The sequence below is a fragment of the Pseudophryne corroboree genome, chromosome 3 (genome assembly GCF_028390025.1).
Source record: "Pseudophryne corroboree isolate aPseCor3 chromosome 3, aPseCor3.hap2, whole genome shotgun sequence".
NCBI classification, from domain to species: Eukaryota; Metazoa; Chordata; class Amphibia; order Anura; family Myobatrachidae; genus Pseudophryne; species Pseudophryne corroboree.
This window is the reverse complement of record NC_086446.1, coordinates 375971929-375988487: the sequence shown is the minus strand read 5'-3', so window position 1 is coordinate 375988487 and position 16559 is coordinate 375971929. Positions and strand designations below refer to the sequence as shown.

At 41.9% G+C, this 16559-nt stretch overlaps 1 protein-coding gene across 1 annotated transcript in view; it reads right to left on the bottom strand.

The window, feature by feature from the left end:
* Window positions 1-9223: 9223 nt before the first annotated feature.
* Window positions 9224-16559, bottom strand: part of LOC135057286 (serine/arginine repetitive matrix protein 1-like) — an 82959-nt gene continuing 75623 nt past the window's right edge. The window contains exons 3-5 of the mRNA XM_063963176.1: window positions 11116-11184; window positions 10828-11040; window positions 9224-9915 (exon numbers count right to left, since the gene is read on the bottom strand). Coding sequence (XP_063819246.1) covers window positions 9686-9915; window positions 10828-11040; window positions 11116-11184 — 512 coding nt within the window. The 3' untranslated portion in view covers window positions 9224-9685. The remainder of the gene's footprint in view (window positions 9916-10827; window positions 11041-11115; window positions 11185-16559) is intronic.

The following is a 16559-nucleotide window of genomic DNA, read 5'->3' as shown; positions in this document are numbered from 1 at the left end:
CGCTGTCACCCAAAGTTTTTGAACTTGTCAATGACTTCTGATGAATGCGCTCCAGGTGACGTATAAGGGAGGATGTTCCTAGGTGGTTAACGTCCTTACCCCTACTTATTACAGCTTGACAAAGGCAACACACGGCTTGACACCTGTTGTCCGCATTTCTGTTGAAATAATTCCACACCGAAGAGGTGATTTTTTTGGTAATTTGACCAGGCATGTCAATGGCCTTATTCATCCCACGGACAACAGGTGTCTCCCCGGGTGCCTGACTTAAACAAACCACCTCTCCATCAGAATCCTTCTCATCAATTTCCTCCTCAGCGCCAGCAACACCCATATCCTCATCCTGGTGTACTTCAACAGTGACATCTTCAATTTGAATATCAGGAACTGTACTGTGGGTGCTCCTTCCAGCACTTGCAGGGGGCATGCAAATGGCGGAAGGAGCCACCTCTTCCCGTCCAGTGTTGGGAAGGTCAGGCATCGCAACCAACACAATTGGACTCTCCTTGGGGATTTGTGATTTAGAAGAATGCACAGTTCTTTGCTGGGCTTTTGCCAGCTTAACTCTTTTCATTTTTCTAGTGGAAGGATGAGTGCTTCCATCCTCATGTGAAGCTGAACCACTAGTCATGAACATAGGCCAGGGCCTCAGCCGTTCCTTGCCACTCTGTGTCATAAATGGCATATTGGCAAGTTTACGCTTCTCCTCAGACGCTTTTAATTTAGATTTTTGGGTCATTTTACTGAACTTTTGTTTTTTTGGATTTTACATGCTCTCTACTATGACATTGGGCATCGGCCTTGGCAGACGACGTTGATGGCATTTCATCGTCTCTGCCATGACTAGTGGCAGCAGCTTCAGCACTAGGTGGAAGTGGATCTTGATCTTTCCCTATTTTACCCTCCACATTTTTGTTCTCCATTTTTTAATGTGTGGAATTATATGCCAGTAATATATCTGGAATTAGACGGCAGTAATGTCTGGAATTAGATAACACTAGATAGATACCAGATACCACTGTGACTGGAATGATGCTGACCTATGCACAGTGACAGGACACTACCACAGCACCCTACAGCAGCAAGATGCAGCACAAGACACTGGACTTTTAGTCACCACAATGTAGCACTGATAATAATGAGCACAGATACTGAGCACTATTCAGGATAATAGAACTGACACTAGGCAGCAAAATACAGCAATGGACTACTGTACTGTACTGTACTACTATATACTGCTCAGTGGTCACCACAATGCAGCACTGATAATATAATAATGAGCAGAGATACTGAGCACTATTCAGGATAATAGAACTGACACTAGGCAGCAAAATACAGCACTGGACTACTGTACTGTACTACCATATACTGGTCAGTGGTCACCACAATGCAGCACTGATAATATAATAATGAGCACAGATACTGAGCACTATTCAGGATAATAGAACTGACACTGGGCAGCAAAATACAGCACTGGACTACTGTACTGTACTACCATATACTGGTCAGTGGTCACCACAATGCAGCACTGATAATATAATGAGATATTGAGCTGAGATTTGCTGATATTGGGCTATTCGGGCAGAGAACGTAGCCACGTCCTCTCTCTATCGCGACAATGCACGAGTGAAAATGGCGGCGACGTGCGGCTCTTTATATGGAATCCGAATCTCGCAAGAATCCGACAGCGGGATGATGACGTTTTCCCCCGTTTGGGTTTTGCGTGTTAAGCGGGAAGAACCGAGGCTGGCCCTTTAGATTTAGCAGTGACCAGATCATTCACTACCTTAGTCAGTGCTGTCTCTGGGGAGTGTTGGGCATGAAGAGGAAGAGGACCGATCTACACAGGATTTTTGTGAGTATAATTTTATTTACAGGTACCCCGTGGATTCTACGTGGAGAAGGGGACCGAGCCTTGTGTCAACATAGGTAAGTATGTGTGTGTCGGTGTGCATGTATGTAATAAAGTTTTACTTTCACAGTGTGTGTGTACTGTTTTTATTTGGGTATTTTTTTTGCAGTAGAACTATAGGTACCAGCGGGCCCGTTTCCCCCCGCCTGCTGGTACTTGTGGTTCTCCAAGTACCAGCTTGCGGGGGAGGCTTGCTGGGACTTGTAGTTCTGCTACAAAAACCAATATTCTTTATTTTGTCACTTGGCTATCAGCCCCCCATCTGCCGCCCTTGGATGGGGGGGACAGCCTCGGGCTTCACCCCTGGCCCTTGGGTGGCTGGAGGGGGGACCCCTTGATTTAAGGGGTCCCCACTCCACCAGGGTACCCCGGCCAGGGGTGACTAGTTGGGGATTTAATGCCACGGCCGCAGGGACCGGTATAAAAGTGTCCCCCGGCTGTGGCATTATGTCTCCAGCTAGTGGAGCCCGATGCTGGTGTGAAAAATACGGGGGACCCCTACGTCTTTTGTCCCCCATATTTTTTGCACCGGGACCGGATGCAGAGCCCGGTGCTGGTTGTTAAAATACAGGGGATCCCCTGTCATTTCCCCCCCATATTTTTACATTTTTTTGCTCTGTGTAAGGGCTTGTATTTTTTAAGTGCTGCTTGGATTTGTAAGTGTGAGTTGTAAACAGCAAAAAGGTGAGTTAGAATACAGAAAAAGGTGAGTTTTATAATACACAATCAGGAACACACATTTGCAGTACCATTAAACTACTGGTGAGGCTGCAAGGGGCTGACCTTGTGAGTGAGTGAGAGGGTCTCTTACTTAGAGTAGCAGATGGGCTGTGATTGTGCGTGTGTGTGAGGTTTTTTTTGTTTTGTTTTTTAGCAGGAGCTGGAAGCCGAGTGAAAAGGAGGTGCAGTGAGCTGGAACAACTGCAACTGCTAAGTGGAGTATAGGTGCCGCAGGAGAGAGTACTACAGCTGCATAAAAGTGAAGGACCAAGAACCGCACAAAGATAGATAAGTATAAGCCAGCTTAATTATTGTATAAGTGAGATTGCTTGTCTTCTACTTTTTATTTTTGCTGGGAGTTAGACCTTACAAACAATATGGGAGGGGCTGTGATTGGGGACCTCACTCAGTGCATGTCGTGCAAGATGTATGCACACCTGGAGCTACCGGCCCAGTGTGATTACATCTGCACGAGGTGTGTGCGAACGGTTGCCCTGGAAGCCCAGGTAACTGATCTAGAGCAAACCGTTACGCGACTGAGGGAGATTCACAATCTCGAGCGTAGTTTAGACAGAACGGTGGAGGAGTTGCGGGAGGGGTCACTGGTAGAAGAGGATGATGATCAGGTAGCCAGTTGGGTCACAGAAGGAAGAAAAAGAGGGGGAGGCTCGACATCTCCGAACTATCAAACCCAAACAAATTTACCCGATTGGACGAGGAATCGGAGGATGACAGTGAAGAAATGACGGTGCCGGAGGAGACTGCTCCCTCTAGCATCCAGAGGAGCGGTCCCTCTGGCGCGGTTGGGATAAAAGATAGTGAGGTACCTAGTCAGATGGTAATGGTAGGGGATTCTATCACCAGGAAGGCAGATAGGGCAATCTGCTACCGGGACCGTGATCGCCGTACAGTCTGTTGTCTCCCGGGTGCTCGGGTATGGCACATCGCGGACCGGGTAGATAGATTGTTGGGAGGGGCTGGGAAATGACAAAGTTAGCGGAAGGTGGGATGTCCTTAAGAAAGACTATAGGGACTTAGGAAAGAAACTGAAAGCAAAAACATCTAAGGTAATATTCTCGGAATTATTACCCGTGCCATGCGCTAGTCCAGGGAGGCAGAGGGAGATTAGGGAGGTAAATGTGTGGCTTAGGGATTGGTGCAGGAAAGAGGAGTTTGTGTTCCTGGAACACTGGGCGGACTTCTCAGTCAGGCGCCATCTCTTTTGTCGTGACGGATTGCATCTGACTGAGGAGGGGGCAGCGGTGCTGGGGGGAAGGATGGTTAGAAGGTTGGAGATTTTAAACTAAGAGCCTGGGGGGAGGGTTTAGCTAGAAACTACGGGTCATGCAGTGAGAATAGTGGGGATGGCGGTAGTAAACAAAATGGGGGAGAAGTTGGGGGGAGGGTAAGAGCAGGCGGTAAGGTTACTAACATGGGTACTAAAAGAGATTTTACCAAAGCACTAACCAATGACGATTACAGGTCATCATTGCTACATAAGGTGAAAGATGTCCCTAACGCAAGGGAAAATACTTATCTTAGTTGTATGTATGTAAACGCCAGAAGCATTACTGGTAAAAAGGGTGAACTAGAAATACTTGCAGCAAGCAAACAGTATGATATTATAGGCATTACTGAAACTTGGTGGGATGAATCTCATGATTGGACAGTCAATCTAGAGGGCTATACACTGTTTAGGAGAGACAGGCTAAATAAAAAGGGTGGAGGGGTGTGTCTTTACGTAAAGCCGTTTTTAAAACCTGATATACGGGAAGATATTCAGGAGGGGACTGTAGACACTGTCGAGACATTATGGGTAGAAATTGCATGCGGGGAAAAAGGAATAAAAAAGTTAGTATTGGGTGTATGCTATAGGCCGCCTGGTATCAATGCATCTGATGAGGAATTGTTACTAAAGCAAATTGAAAGAGCAGCAGGAGTAGGAGACATAGTAGTGATGGGAGATTTTAACTATCCAGAGATAAACTGGAAAAACGATTCATGTGATACTGCTAGGGGCAATATGTTTTTAAACACACTTAATGATAACTACTTAATCCAACTAATTGAGGAACCAACTAGGTACAATGCAATCGCAGACCTGGTATTAACAAACAATGGGGATTTGGTATCAGGTATTATAGTAGGGGAACCCATAGGAAACAGCGACCACAATATGGTCACATTCAATATCAGTTTCCATAAACAGCCCTTTACTGGCTCAACTAGGACTCTAAACTTTAGCAAAGCAAATTTTGAAAAGGTGAGGGTATTTTTCAGGGATATTGAATGGGAAGGTTTGTTTTTAGGAAAAAATACTACGGAGAAATGGGAGGTACTAAAATTCCTGCTAGCTAAAAATACACTCAAATTTATTCCTATGAGCAGCAAAAAAAGGAATAAAAATCATAAACCGATGTGGCTTAACAAAAAGATTAAGGAACTTATGGGCAAGAAAAGGCGAGCATTTAAAAAATACAAATCTGACGGGGAAGCAGAGTCATTTCAGTACTATAAGGAATGTAACAAAATTTGCAAAAAGGAAATAAGAGCGGCTAAAGTAGAAACTGAAAAACTAGTAGCAAAGGAAAGCAAAGTGAATCCCCCAAAAATTCTTTAAATACATTAATAGCAAGAGATTAAAGAAGGAGAGTATAGGCCCTTTAAAAGACAAGTTGGGAGTCTTAAGCAAAAATGATAATGACATAGCGGACACACTAAATGAGTTTTTTTCAACAGTATTCACTAGAGAGGACCCAATTCAGGGACTGACACACAATCTCAATAATGAGAATATCCCACTGATAGGTACTTATTTAAGCGAGGAAGTAGTCTGTGACCGATTAAAACATTTAAAGATTAATAAATCACCAGGGCCCGATGGTATTCACCCAAGGGTTCTAATGGAGCTTCACTCTGAAGTGGCAAAACCGCTATCTTTGATCTTTAAGGATTCAGTTATATCAGGTATGGTTCCCAAAGACTGGCGTATAGCGGAAGTAGTGCCTATATTCAAAAAGGGAAGTAAAGCTGAACCAGGTAATTATAGCCCAGTTAGTCTTACATCTATAGTGGGGAAAGTATTGGAAGGTATTCTATAAGATAGTATTCAGAAGTTCCTTGAAGTCAATAAGGTCATTAAAAGGAATCAACATGGGTTTATGAAGGGCAGATCCTGTCAAACCAACTTACTTGGCTTTTATGAAACAGTAAGCGCAAACCTAGATCAGGGTAAAAACGTGGATGTAATCTTTTTAGACTTTGCCAAAGCGTTCGATACTGTACCACACATGAGACTTATCTACAAGCTACAAGAATCAGGGCTAGGAAGCACAATATGCACTTGGGCAAAAAACTGGTTAGATAATAGGGAGCAGCGCGTTGTGGTTAATGGATCTTTTTCAACTTGGACTGAAGTGCTAAGTGGTGTGCCGCAAGGCTCAGTATTAGGAACGCTATTGTTCAATATTTTCATTAACGACCTAACAGAAGGTCTAGAGAGCATGGTGTCTATTTTTGCAGATGATACCAAATTGTGTAAGGCTATAAATACAGAGGAGGATGCCGAGTCTCTTCAGAACGACTTAGTTAAATTAGAAGCATGGGCAGCCAAATGGAGAATGCGCTTCAACACAGACAAGTGTAAGGTAATGCACTGTGGTAACAAGAACAAAAATTACACCTACCTACTAAATTTGGTAAAATTAGGGGATTCTGTACTGGAAAAGGACTTGGGTGTCCTCATAGATAGCAAACTAAGCAGTAGTACCTAAAGTAGGACTGCAGCAAAGAAGGCTAATAAGATATTAGCATGCATAAAACGGGGTATTGATGCTAGGGACGAGAGTATTATACTCCCGTTATATAAATCACTAGTGAGGCCACACCTTGAATACTGTGTACAATTCTGGGCACCGTACTACTAAGGATATCCTGGAGCTAGAAAAGGTTCAGAGGAGGGCGACCAAACTAATTAAGGGCATGGAGACGATGGAATACAAGGAAAGGCGTGAAAGACTAGGCATGTTTACATTGGAAAAGGGGAGACTAAGAGGGGATATGATCAACATCTACAAATATATAAGGGGACAATACACAGAGCTTGCGCTGGACCTGTTTTTGGTTAAATCAACACAGAGGACTCGTGGACACTCGCTCAGGTTAGAGGAGAGGAGATTCCGCACAATACGGCGTAAAGGCTTTTTCACGGTAAGGACAATACGTGTTTGGAATTCCCTGCCTGAGGGAGTTGTAATGGCGGAATCTGTCAACACCTTTAAGTATGGGTTAGATAAATTCCTAATGGATAAGGATATCCAGGGGTATGGTGCATAGTCATGCATAATAGTTACTATAAATAGGGATAAAATGCAACGGCTGACAGCAGCATCAGTCAGAAATTTTAGTCAAATCATCATGCATAGGAGACCACAAATAGGTTGAACTCGATGGACAATTGTCTTTTTTCAACCTCAGATACTATATGTTAGGACCGGCTCAAAGAGCCCGAGGCTGGTTATGCTTAGGAGGGGCGAACCCACTAATTTTTTTTCAGGATTTTTTACACACTTTTGTGCCGTTCATGAAGTCGAATCCAGGACACACACTATCGTCAATTGGTCCGTTTTTCGACAGCGGGACTGTCGAATCTGTTTTTTATTGAATATGTCGAATTCGGGTCCCGGCGGGAGGGTGTTTGACTGTCGAATTTAAAAACGGTCGAATTCCAGTCGGAATTCGACCGCAATTGCATATACCCCATATTCCGTTGTGTATCAGCTGAATGTGAGTGTGGTATGTGGATGGGACCTGGATTTGGGGATGTCACCAGCTAGTGAAAGCAGCAGAAGAGAGATAGGTATAGTTGGGGGAGGTGTGAGAAAGTTTCTTATGGTGACAGATTGAAGATGTTATAGTAAGTATACATAGGGGGTAATTCTGAGTTGATCGCAGCAGGAAATTTTTTAGCAGTTGGGCAAAACCATGTGCACTGCAGGGGAGGCAGATATAACATGTGCAGAGAGAGTTAGATTTGGGTGTGGTGTGTTCAATCTGCAATCTAAATTGCAGTGTAAAATAAAGCAGCCAGTATTTACCCTGCACAGAAACAAAATAACCCACCCAAATCTAACTCTCTCTGCACATGTTATATCTGCTCCCCCTGCAGTACACATGGTTTTGCCCAACTGCTAAAAAATTTCCTGCTGCGATCAACTCAGAATTACCCCCATAGATAGGTTAAAAACTCATGAGTGTTAATCTTAGGGGAATGGATTAATGAGGATACCGTGAAGTGCTATTAGGAAAAACAGTTTGTGGTACATGGGGGTATATTTACTAAGCTCCCGATTTTGACCGAGGTGGTGTTTTTTCTTCAAAGTGTCATCTCGGGAATTTACTAAACTCAAATCACGGCAGTGATGAGGGCATTCGTATTTTTTTTACGGCTGTGTAGTAAAAATACGAATGAATACACCATCGGTCAAACGCTACAGTTTAGGTATAGAACTCGGTCATTTACTAAGCATTCGTATTTGAAATCTCTTCCGTGAAAATGCATGTGCGGCCGTGAAAAAAATGCTAATCGTAAAATAAGCCTAAAAAAAAGTAGACCTGCTTTTGAGAAGTGTGTTTACATGTGTTTCCAATTTTACATTACTCACACCTGATTTTTTGGACCTTTAAAAGGGACCCAAGCACATGTTTCACATCTCTCACTCTGAAATGGCTGCTACCGTGTGTACTACTGATTTCTTGTTTGCTGGGGGATACCCGAGACTGCTCCATGAGGCTACAATAAAGCAAGGCCAGGAAACTGAACATGGTCAGCAGGTTGTACAGGTTCCGCGTAGGCTGGGCAGGCCTGGTTTTTTTAGGGGGCGTTTAAACTTGAACAAATTGGCCGATGACCAGGTTATACAGATGGTCCGGCTAAATAGAAAAAACATTTTCCGTCTGTATGACCTTGTCAAACTGAACCTAGACCCTGACACAGCACGCTCTCGCTCTGCCTCAGGCCTGCACAAACTCCTGGCTGTGTTGCACTTTATGGCTACTGGCAGCTTCCAGCCTGTGACTGGCGATGTAATTAGTATCTCACAGGCCACCATTTCTAAATATTTAATTCAGGTGAGTTAAAACATACATACACGTCTATGTGTAAGTGGTGCATATGTAATGTAATATAAGTTAACACAGTATTGTATTGATTACAGGTCATGACACTCACCTTAAATTTGGTAATGTCCACTCAGGTTTTGGATGTCTTGGATGCCCACATAGATGCCTCTCTCTGCTTCCCTACCCAGGAGTCGCAGTGGCATGCAGTCAGGGTAGCTTTCTCTGAGCTTGCTGGCATGGCCTATGTGCTGGGTGCCATAGATTGCACACACGTTGAGCTGAGGCCACCTAGGGGCAGGCAATATATTTATACCAATAGACATCTGGGCCAATCCAGTAATGTGCATGTGGTTTGTGTTGCAAATTAAACAATACACATATTCCGTGTGAAAAATGTATTACCTTTAACACAGGCATCTTTGGTGTAACAAATCAAAAAACATTATTTGGAACAAACAAATTTCTGCAGGCGTCATTATTTTTTTTGTGTGTGTGTGCTGGGTGCAGAGGCTTGCCCTGGTTCGTTGGGCCGGGTTCGGCTTGAGCGTCTAACTGGGGAGTTAACTGGGGTCTGGCTTGGTGTAGTTGTTCCCGAGCTAGAGCTTACTTGGTGTGATGCCAACACATTAAGGCTTTGGCTGAGGTTATTTAGGCTTGCAGTCATTTGGGTATTAGCGGCAGTGCTGTTTGCTATAATTCTGGACAGGTTTTCGTTTATCGTTTGGTTGTTTTGAATAAATTGAATTAGGGTTTGTTGTTGCCGCTGTTGTTCATCCATGATGCGTTGCAGATTGGCTTGCATTTGGGTGTTGTCTGCCCTCATCTGCGTCATTGAATTCGCAATTCTGCCAACCTGAACTATCAGTCTGCCTGAGTTCCGACTAAGTCGCGGCAGTTGATGGGGCAGACTGGCAAGGTATTGGGTGTGGGTGTTCAGGCACGCATAGTGTTGAGCCTGTTGTGTGGCCCAACTGCTCCAAAACTCGGGGCCATTTGTTGCTGGGGTGGTGTTGGGCTCAATTGGGGGCTGTGGGATGTTTGGGGTGGTTGGAGTATGTCCTGCGGCGTGGTTGTCTGGGTAGGATCTATGGCTTGCAGGTGTAGTGTGTAGGTATCCTGCTGGTCACTTTCCTGCTGGGCATCCTCGGCCATGATGGGTGGTTCTGTATGGGGTTGAAGACAGCCACTATTTAGTCATTATTTAGCATTGGTCTAATTATAGCTTTACGTCAACATGCATTACTTCTTAATATTCATGTTGGTATTGATAAATAGATTGCTGCCTAAACTTCACAATTTAGCTCACCTTTTTGTATAAATGTGTTGCTTTTAACGTCCACTACTCAGTTGAAAAATGTTTAAGGGAATTGTTGGACTCTGAGCCATAATTAATGTTCGAACACGAAGAACTCTAACAAATACAAATTACTACATTTATATATTGTGTATGAAGCTTCCTTTTGAAGAACACACACAATACAATAAATGTGTTGAGCCATACACTCATACATTATTCAAGGCAGTCAGTGGTCTGGCCAAAAGTTAAACAAATATAGTGGAAAAAAATGTAAACATTAACAATGGGGGAAAAAGTCTTAAGGTGGCCTATGTTTCGAACTGGTGATGTTGGGCATGCAAAACAATTGGATGAGACTTAACATTTATGTAGCTGTTTCTAGCAAACATAAAAAAAATATTTGTTGCTATGCCCAACATCACCTCTGAAAATTATGCACAAAAAAAAAACATAAACCCCCATGTGCTTGCTGTTGATGATTATTACAAGGATGAATGTTTATTTGTGACACATTTTTTTTTCTGTGCACAAACAGTGGGGCAGATGAATTAACCTTGAGAAGGCATAAGGAAGTGATAAACCAGTGATATGTGCAAGGTGATAAAGGCACAAGCCAAACAGCTACAATATGTAAATTAACAGTTAGGATTTGTTTGGCTGCTGCCTTTATCACCTTGCACATATAACTGGTTTATCACTTCCTTATGTCTTCTCCAGGTTAATACATCTACCCCACTGTTTTTTAACTTCTTTACAAGTAATTGTTATGTTTACTCACCAGACAGCTGAGGGGATTGAGGATCCTCGCTTTCTGGGCTTGCCAAAATGGCTTGTGGTGGCAGGGCCGACACTATGGAGATGCGCCGTTGGGGTGGTGAGGATGCTGATGGTGATTCAGCCTCAAGACGGCGTCTCTTGGTTGCCCTCCTATGTTGAGGATCCGAGCCCTGTGATGGGCTCCTTGGTGGAGGGGGGTTTGCTGAAGAAGAACCTATGTGATAAGATAAACATTAACATTCTGCTTTTCTCTGTGTTTTCAGAATATGTGTGTACACTAAATTCTTACCTGCATCGCCAGCATGTGCATCTCTTGGCAGTGTGGGATGTGGCCTGGCTGTGCTGCTTCTCTTTCGTACTGTAAAAATATGAAGAATGTACTAATGAACATACTATTATGTTTATCTGTTTATGCAAATTCCTTATTGTGATATAAACATATGTGGAACCTGATGAGAAGTAAACTAAACTATTCTTATGCTTTTCTGCATGACTTCATTGGGTGTGTATAGATGAATTAATAAACAATTTCACCAACCAATCCATACACAAAGGTGCATAATGCACAATATTATACTACTTAAAACCCAAACTTGGGGGTAAATTTACTAAGATGGGAGTTCTATTTGAGATCAGAGCCGGATTAAGGGGGGGGCCCTGGGGGTATGTACCCCAGGCCCCCTTTTTTAAAAGGGTGCCCCGCTTCCCACCGCAGCGTTGCTGCGCTCCTGACTCCCGGCTGCACTGCTAAACGCCGGCGCCACAAGCAGTGTACCTGAGCTCCAGCTGTCCCGGCTCCAGGCTTCCCACTGACAAACGTCGGCGCCGCGCGCAGGACAGCTGAGCAATGGATGTCCCGGCTCCCGGCTGCCTGTCCTGGCTCCACACTTCCAAACGCCGGCGCTGCATACAGGGTGGCTGTCATGGCTCCTGGCTGCCTGTCCCGGCTCCCCCTTGCTAAACACCGGCGCTGTACGCAGGATAGCTGAGCGACTGCTATCCAATAACAGTTAGGCTGGCTGCATTTAAAGTTTAGGTATGTGTATATATACATATATATTATTATAGTGTGTGTATAAATGCATATGTCTGTGTGTGTATACATATATATATATATATATATATATATATATATATATATTGAAAGAAGAGATTTCCCCAGGGAGCTGATGTCGTACTTTGGTATGTACAAGTTTTGTATAATAAAATAATCTTAAAAAAGAGAGACTGTTTATTTTTTTTAAAAAGCAATACATAAAACTGTTTACAATTTGCCCAGAATAACAATAAACAATGTTTGTACAGATGATAGTTGTGTTGGTAATTCAAACAACATCAAAATGATCTTCTTTGAAGAGATGTCAGAGAACAATGTGCTAACCCAACACGTTTCGTCCTACAGACTTCATCAGGGGTGTATTAATCTAAACAATACAGAAACATTCATAAACAACTTCACTCTTCTAGTTATAATACAATTAACTCTCTTCACAAGCTTATTGAATACATACCAAAGAATCACAATATTGACATACATCTTATCGTGTCTTCAAAAAGGCAATTTAACAATGCTTAAAATAGTATCGGACCAAATTTCACCATATGGGGTATCTGTAAAATCATAACATATGTTACCAAAAGAATATTACCATAATAATATATGGACAGGATATATTATGTGAGGAGGAACAGAGGAGGAGGACTGGTTTACAAGGATTCTATTGGGCTTTTAATTAGCCTTACTGCTTCATACTTAGTCAGAAAGAGTTGTCTGATCATATTTGAATGTTAAACATATTTATACGTTCAACTTTTAATAAATATGGGACCAACAGAATGTGTAGATAACTCTCTGATGAAGCGTTACTAATATTCGCTTAATATTCACCAATTGGAAGTTTGAAGTGTAGATATACATATAAATAATTGTTTTATATTTTATTTACTTTTATTTTTATTCGCATTGGCACAGATTATACATACCAATTTAAATTGAATTGGAAGTAACCCTTTTCACTGATTATCCACTGGGTATAAACCTTTTTTTAAATTTAGAGTAATTCTGAATCTATAATGGAAAAGAGATTCTATTTAACTCTTGGGTGTGGTATTTATAATGTGATCGCCCATACCACATTCATCATACATACCAATTTAATTCAATTAAGCCCATAAAATGGCAAGTCACTGGATATCTTCCAGATGTCAATTTAGACAAAGTGAACCACTGTAATAGTACCTATGATTAAACAGAATATGTAGATGGGTATAATATTTGTCATTTTAATCCCCCTTGAAATATGTCTTATTTAGTATATTCATCGTACATACCAATTAGATTACATCAAGCCCATAAAGTGACTGATCACTGAGTGTCGTCCCAGCGTTTATTTGGACAGGGTAAATCACCGCAACAATGCCTATGATTAGACAAAATATAGACGGGTGTGATGTTTGTAATATAATTCCCCTGTGGGGTGACATCCTTATTATATTCGTCATACATACCGATTCAATTAAATAAAGCCAATTGGAGCAGCTAATCACTGGATATCGTCCAGGTATCAATTTGAACAAGGCAAACCACTGCAATTGTGCCTATAATTAGACAAAATATACGGGTAGTATAGCACTTTTATAAAAAGCATTTTATAGCATTTTTAGCATTTTATAAAAATCCCATATATGGAGATTGTTTCCCAAGCAGACCTGGTCAGTGCTGCTTAATCAGGGATTGACATAGCATAACATAACTGGAGCTGATGAAGAAACACTCCAAAGCATTTCTCTTCAACAGTGGCATATTTCAAGAAAAAGGTGTAACATAGAGAAAGCTATTACTGATTTTCACCAATTTTTTAGTGATAACATGTTCAGATAACATGGAGAACCATGAAGTTAACATGCTTACCTCTCCACAGAAAGTAACACTCCTAGCTGCTGCATGGTCTGAGGGCTGGAAATCCTGGGTTTAAAAAGCCCTTAATTGACTACATCACTTCCTATCTGATGATTAGCAAGAAAGTGTTTAAAACTCCATATTTTTCTGTTACCGGTGTGTAATGAACTTATGTTAACCTAAAAAACGACCCCAATAACAATTCCTTAATTAATTAAAAAAGGATTGGTGCTGTGTCTTAAGGAGAGAGAGATTTAATTTGATAATTGCTCTCCAATTACTACCATGGCGTGCGTTCCACCAGGCAAATGGAGTTTCCTATTGTTACTTTGTTACCTAGGTAACCATAGTTACCTAGGCGTGTCTCCGTCTCCCGTCTTCGCGCGGTGACGGAGATGCCGTGACAATGTTCCTATCCCTGCCATAGCGCATCTCTGTCCACCGACATCTCGCGGTGACAGGAGCGCCATGGCAACGTACTGCATGTTATGATGACGCGCCTTTTCCACCCGGCGCGTCATGCATTGCACTCACCCATGGGCGCCATGGCAACGCGCCAAGCACTATTACGATGCGCTCCTTCTATCTGGCGCGTGATGCGTTCCACAGCCCCATAGCTTCCTGTATCTAACCCGGAAGCTGTGTTCCATTAGCTCTAATGGCTTAGTCAACGGTCAATTAGTTAACGGTCAGATAGATTTTAGATCAGAAGATACTGTGCACAAATTCTCAAATATACTAATTGACTCAGGTCCTATTGATATTACAGTTATTAATTTTACAGTTATTAATTTTAATAATGTTGATCGTGAATAAATTGGTAATTGCTATAAGTGACAACGTGAAAACTAATCCTTAAAGGATGTGACACATCAATTCCCAATGATTAATAAATTACCCCAATCAGCTTTTAATGTCAATAACTGATACATAATAATTAATTAACTATTCATTCCAATCACAAACAGTCCTAGCTATCAGTATTTAATATTTATAAGTTAGACTGCAATTTTGTGCATAAATTGTGTTGTTTTACTTATACCCTCAGGTATAGGCAGTTCTATATTAGTAAGTGATAATTTCTTCATCAACCCACTCCCTAATTATTCAACCCTTAATGTGGCATAAAAATTGTAGCTATACATAATAATGATTTAACTATTCATTCCCATCATAAAACAGTCCTAACTCTCAGTATTTAATATTTACTAGTTAGACTGCAATTTTGTGCATAAATTGTGTTTTTTTTTTACTCATATCAACAGGTGTAGGCAGTACTATATTAATAAACTTTTCTTAAAAGTGATAATTACTTCATCAACCCAATCCATAATTATTAAACCCTTAATATGACATAAATATTGTAGCCATCCTTCAGGTAATTCTAGTGTCCACAAGCTTCGATTAAATGCAATTACTCCTGTATAAAATATTAACTTATACTATGTAGGGAGTACCTAGCTCAATTAACTTCATGATTCTCCATTTACATTGCAATATATTGCTCTTATTCAGATAATCAATACAGATTAGTAATTCAATTGCTACATATAGTGGCCCTATATTATCAGTATAAAGATACAAATAAAGAAAAGAGGACAAGAGGGGAAAGCCAAAAAATAAGATGGAAAGGAATAATTCTAATGATTGACCTTCATTTAGGTGATTCCTATTTCTAGAGGACTAGAGGAAAGAAACAATATCAATGCCCTCATTGTGGCCTCTCTGGGCTTGAGTGTTTAAAGTATAAATCCAGAACGCTTCACGTTTTGACAGTGTAAGTTCTCGACTGCTGCCTCTTATGTCAATCGGTATGAATTCCAAAATAGTAAACGTGAAATTTTCCCTATTAATTAGGGAGTTGTGTTTCTCTTCATAGTGTCTGGACAGACTATGAGTGGCTACCTTATTTTTTATGTTTCTCATATGTTCTTGTACTCTGATTTTGGCTGCTCTTTTTGTCTTCCCTACATGTGACATATTGCAACTGCAAGTGATTCTATATACTACAAACTCTGTATTGCAATTCACCAGATGATATAGTTTGAAAATTCTGCCCGTATCCAACTTATATTCAAACTGTTTGCGCTCCATATGCTTACAGCATATACACCTGGAGCATGGAAAGCACCCTTTGGTGGGAATAATGGAGCCGGCCTGGAGCTGTGATGTCTCAGGCCTAGTGATTCTACTCGGAGCCAGTCTGCTTTTCAAGTTCGGTGCTCTTTGGAAGACTATATCAGGCTTTTTTGGCAATGCAGGGCCCAGAATTGGATCCCCGCTACCCACCGCAGCGTTGCTGCGCTCCTGGCTCCCGGCTGCACTGCTAAACGCCGGCGCCACAAGCAGTGTACCTGAGCTCCGGCTGTCTCGGCTCCAGGCTTCCCACTGCCAAACGTCGGCGCCGCGCGCAGGACAGCTGAGCAATGGATGTTCCAGCTCCCGGCTGCCTGTCCTGGCTCCACACTTCCAAACGCCGGCGCTGCATACAGGGTGGCTGTCATGGCTCCTGGCTGCCTGTCCCGGCTCCCCCTTGCCAAACGCCGGTGCTGTACGCAGGATAGCTGAGCGACTGCTATCCAATAACAGTAAGGCTGGCTGCATTTATAGTTTAGGTATGTGTATATATACATATATATTATTATAGTGTGTGTATAAATGCATGTGTCTGTGTGTGTATACATATATATATATATATATATATATACCCCGTATATATACTGTATATATTGGTGTATATGCATTTATATATGGACGTGTATGTGTGTGTGTATATATATATATATATATATATATACAGGTTGAGTATCCCATATCCAAATATTCCGAAATAC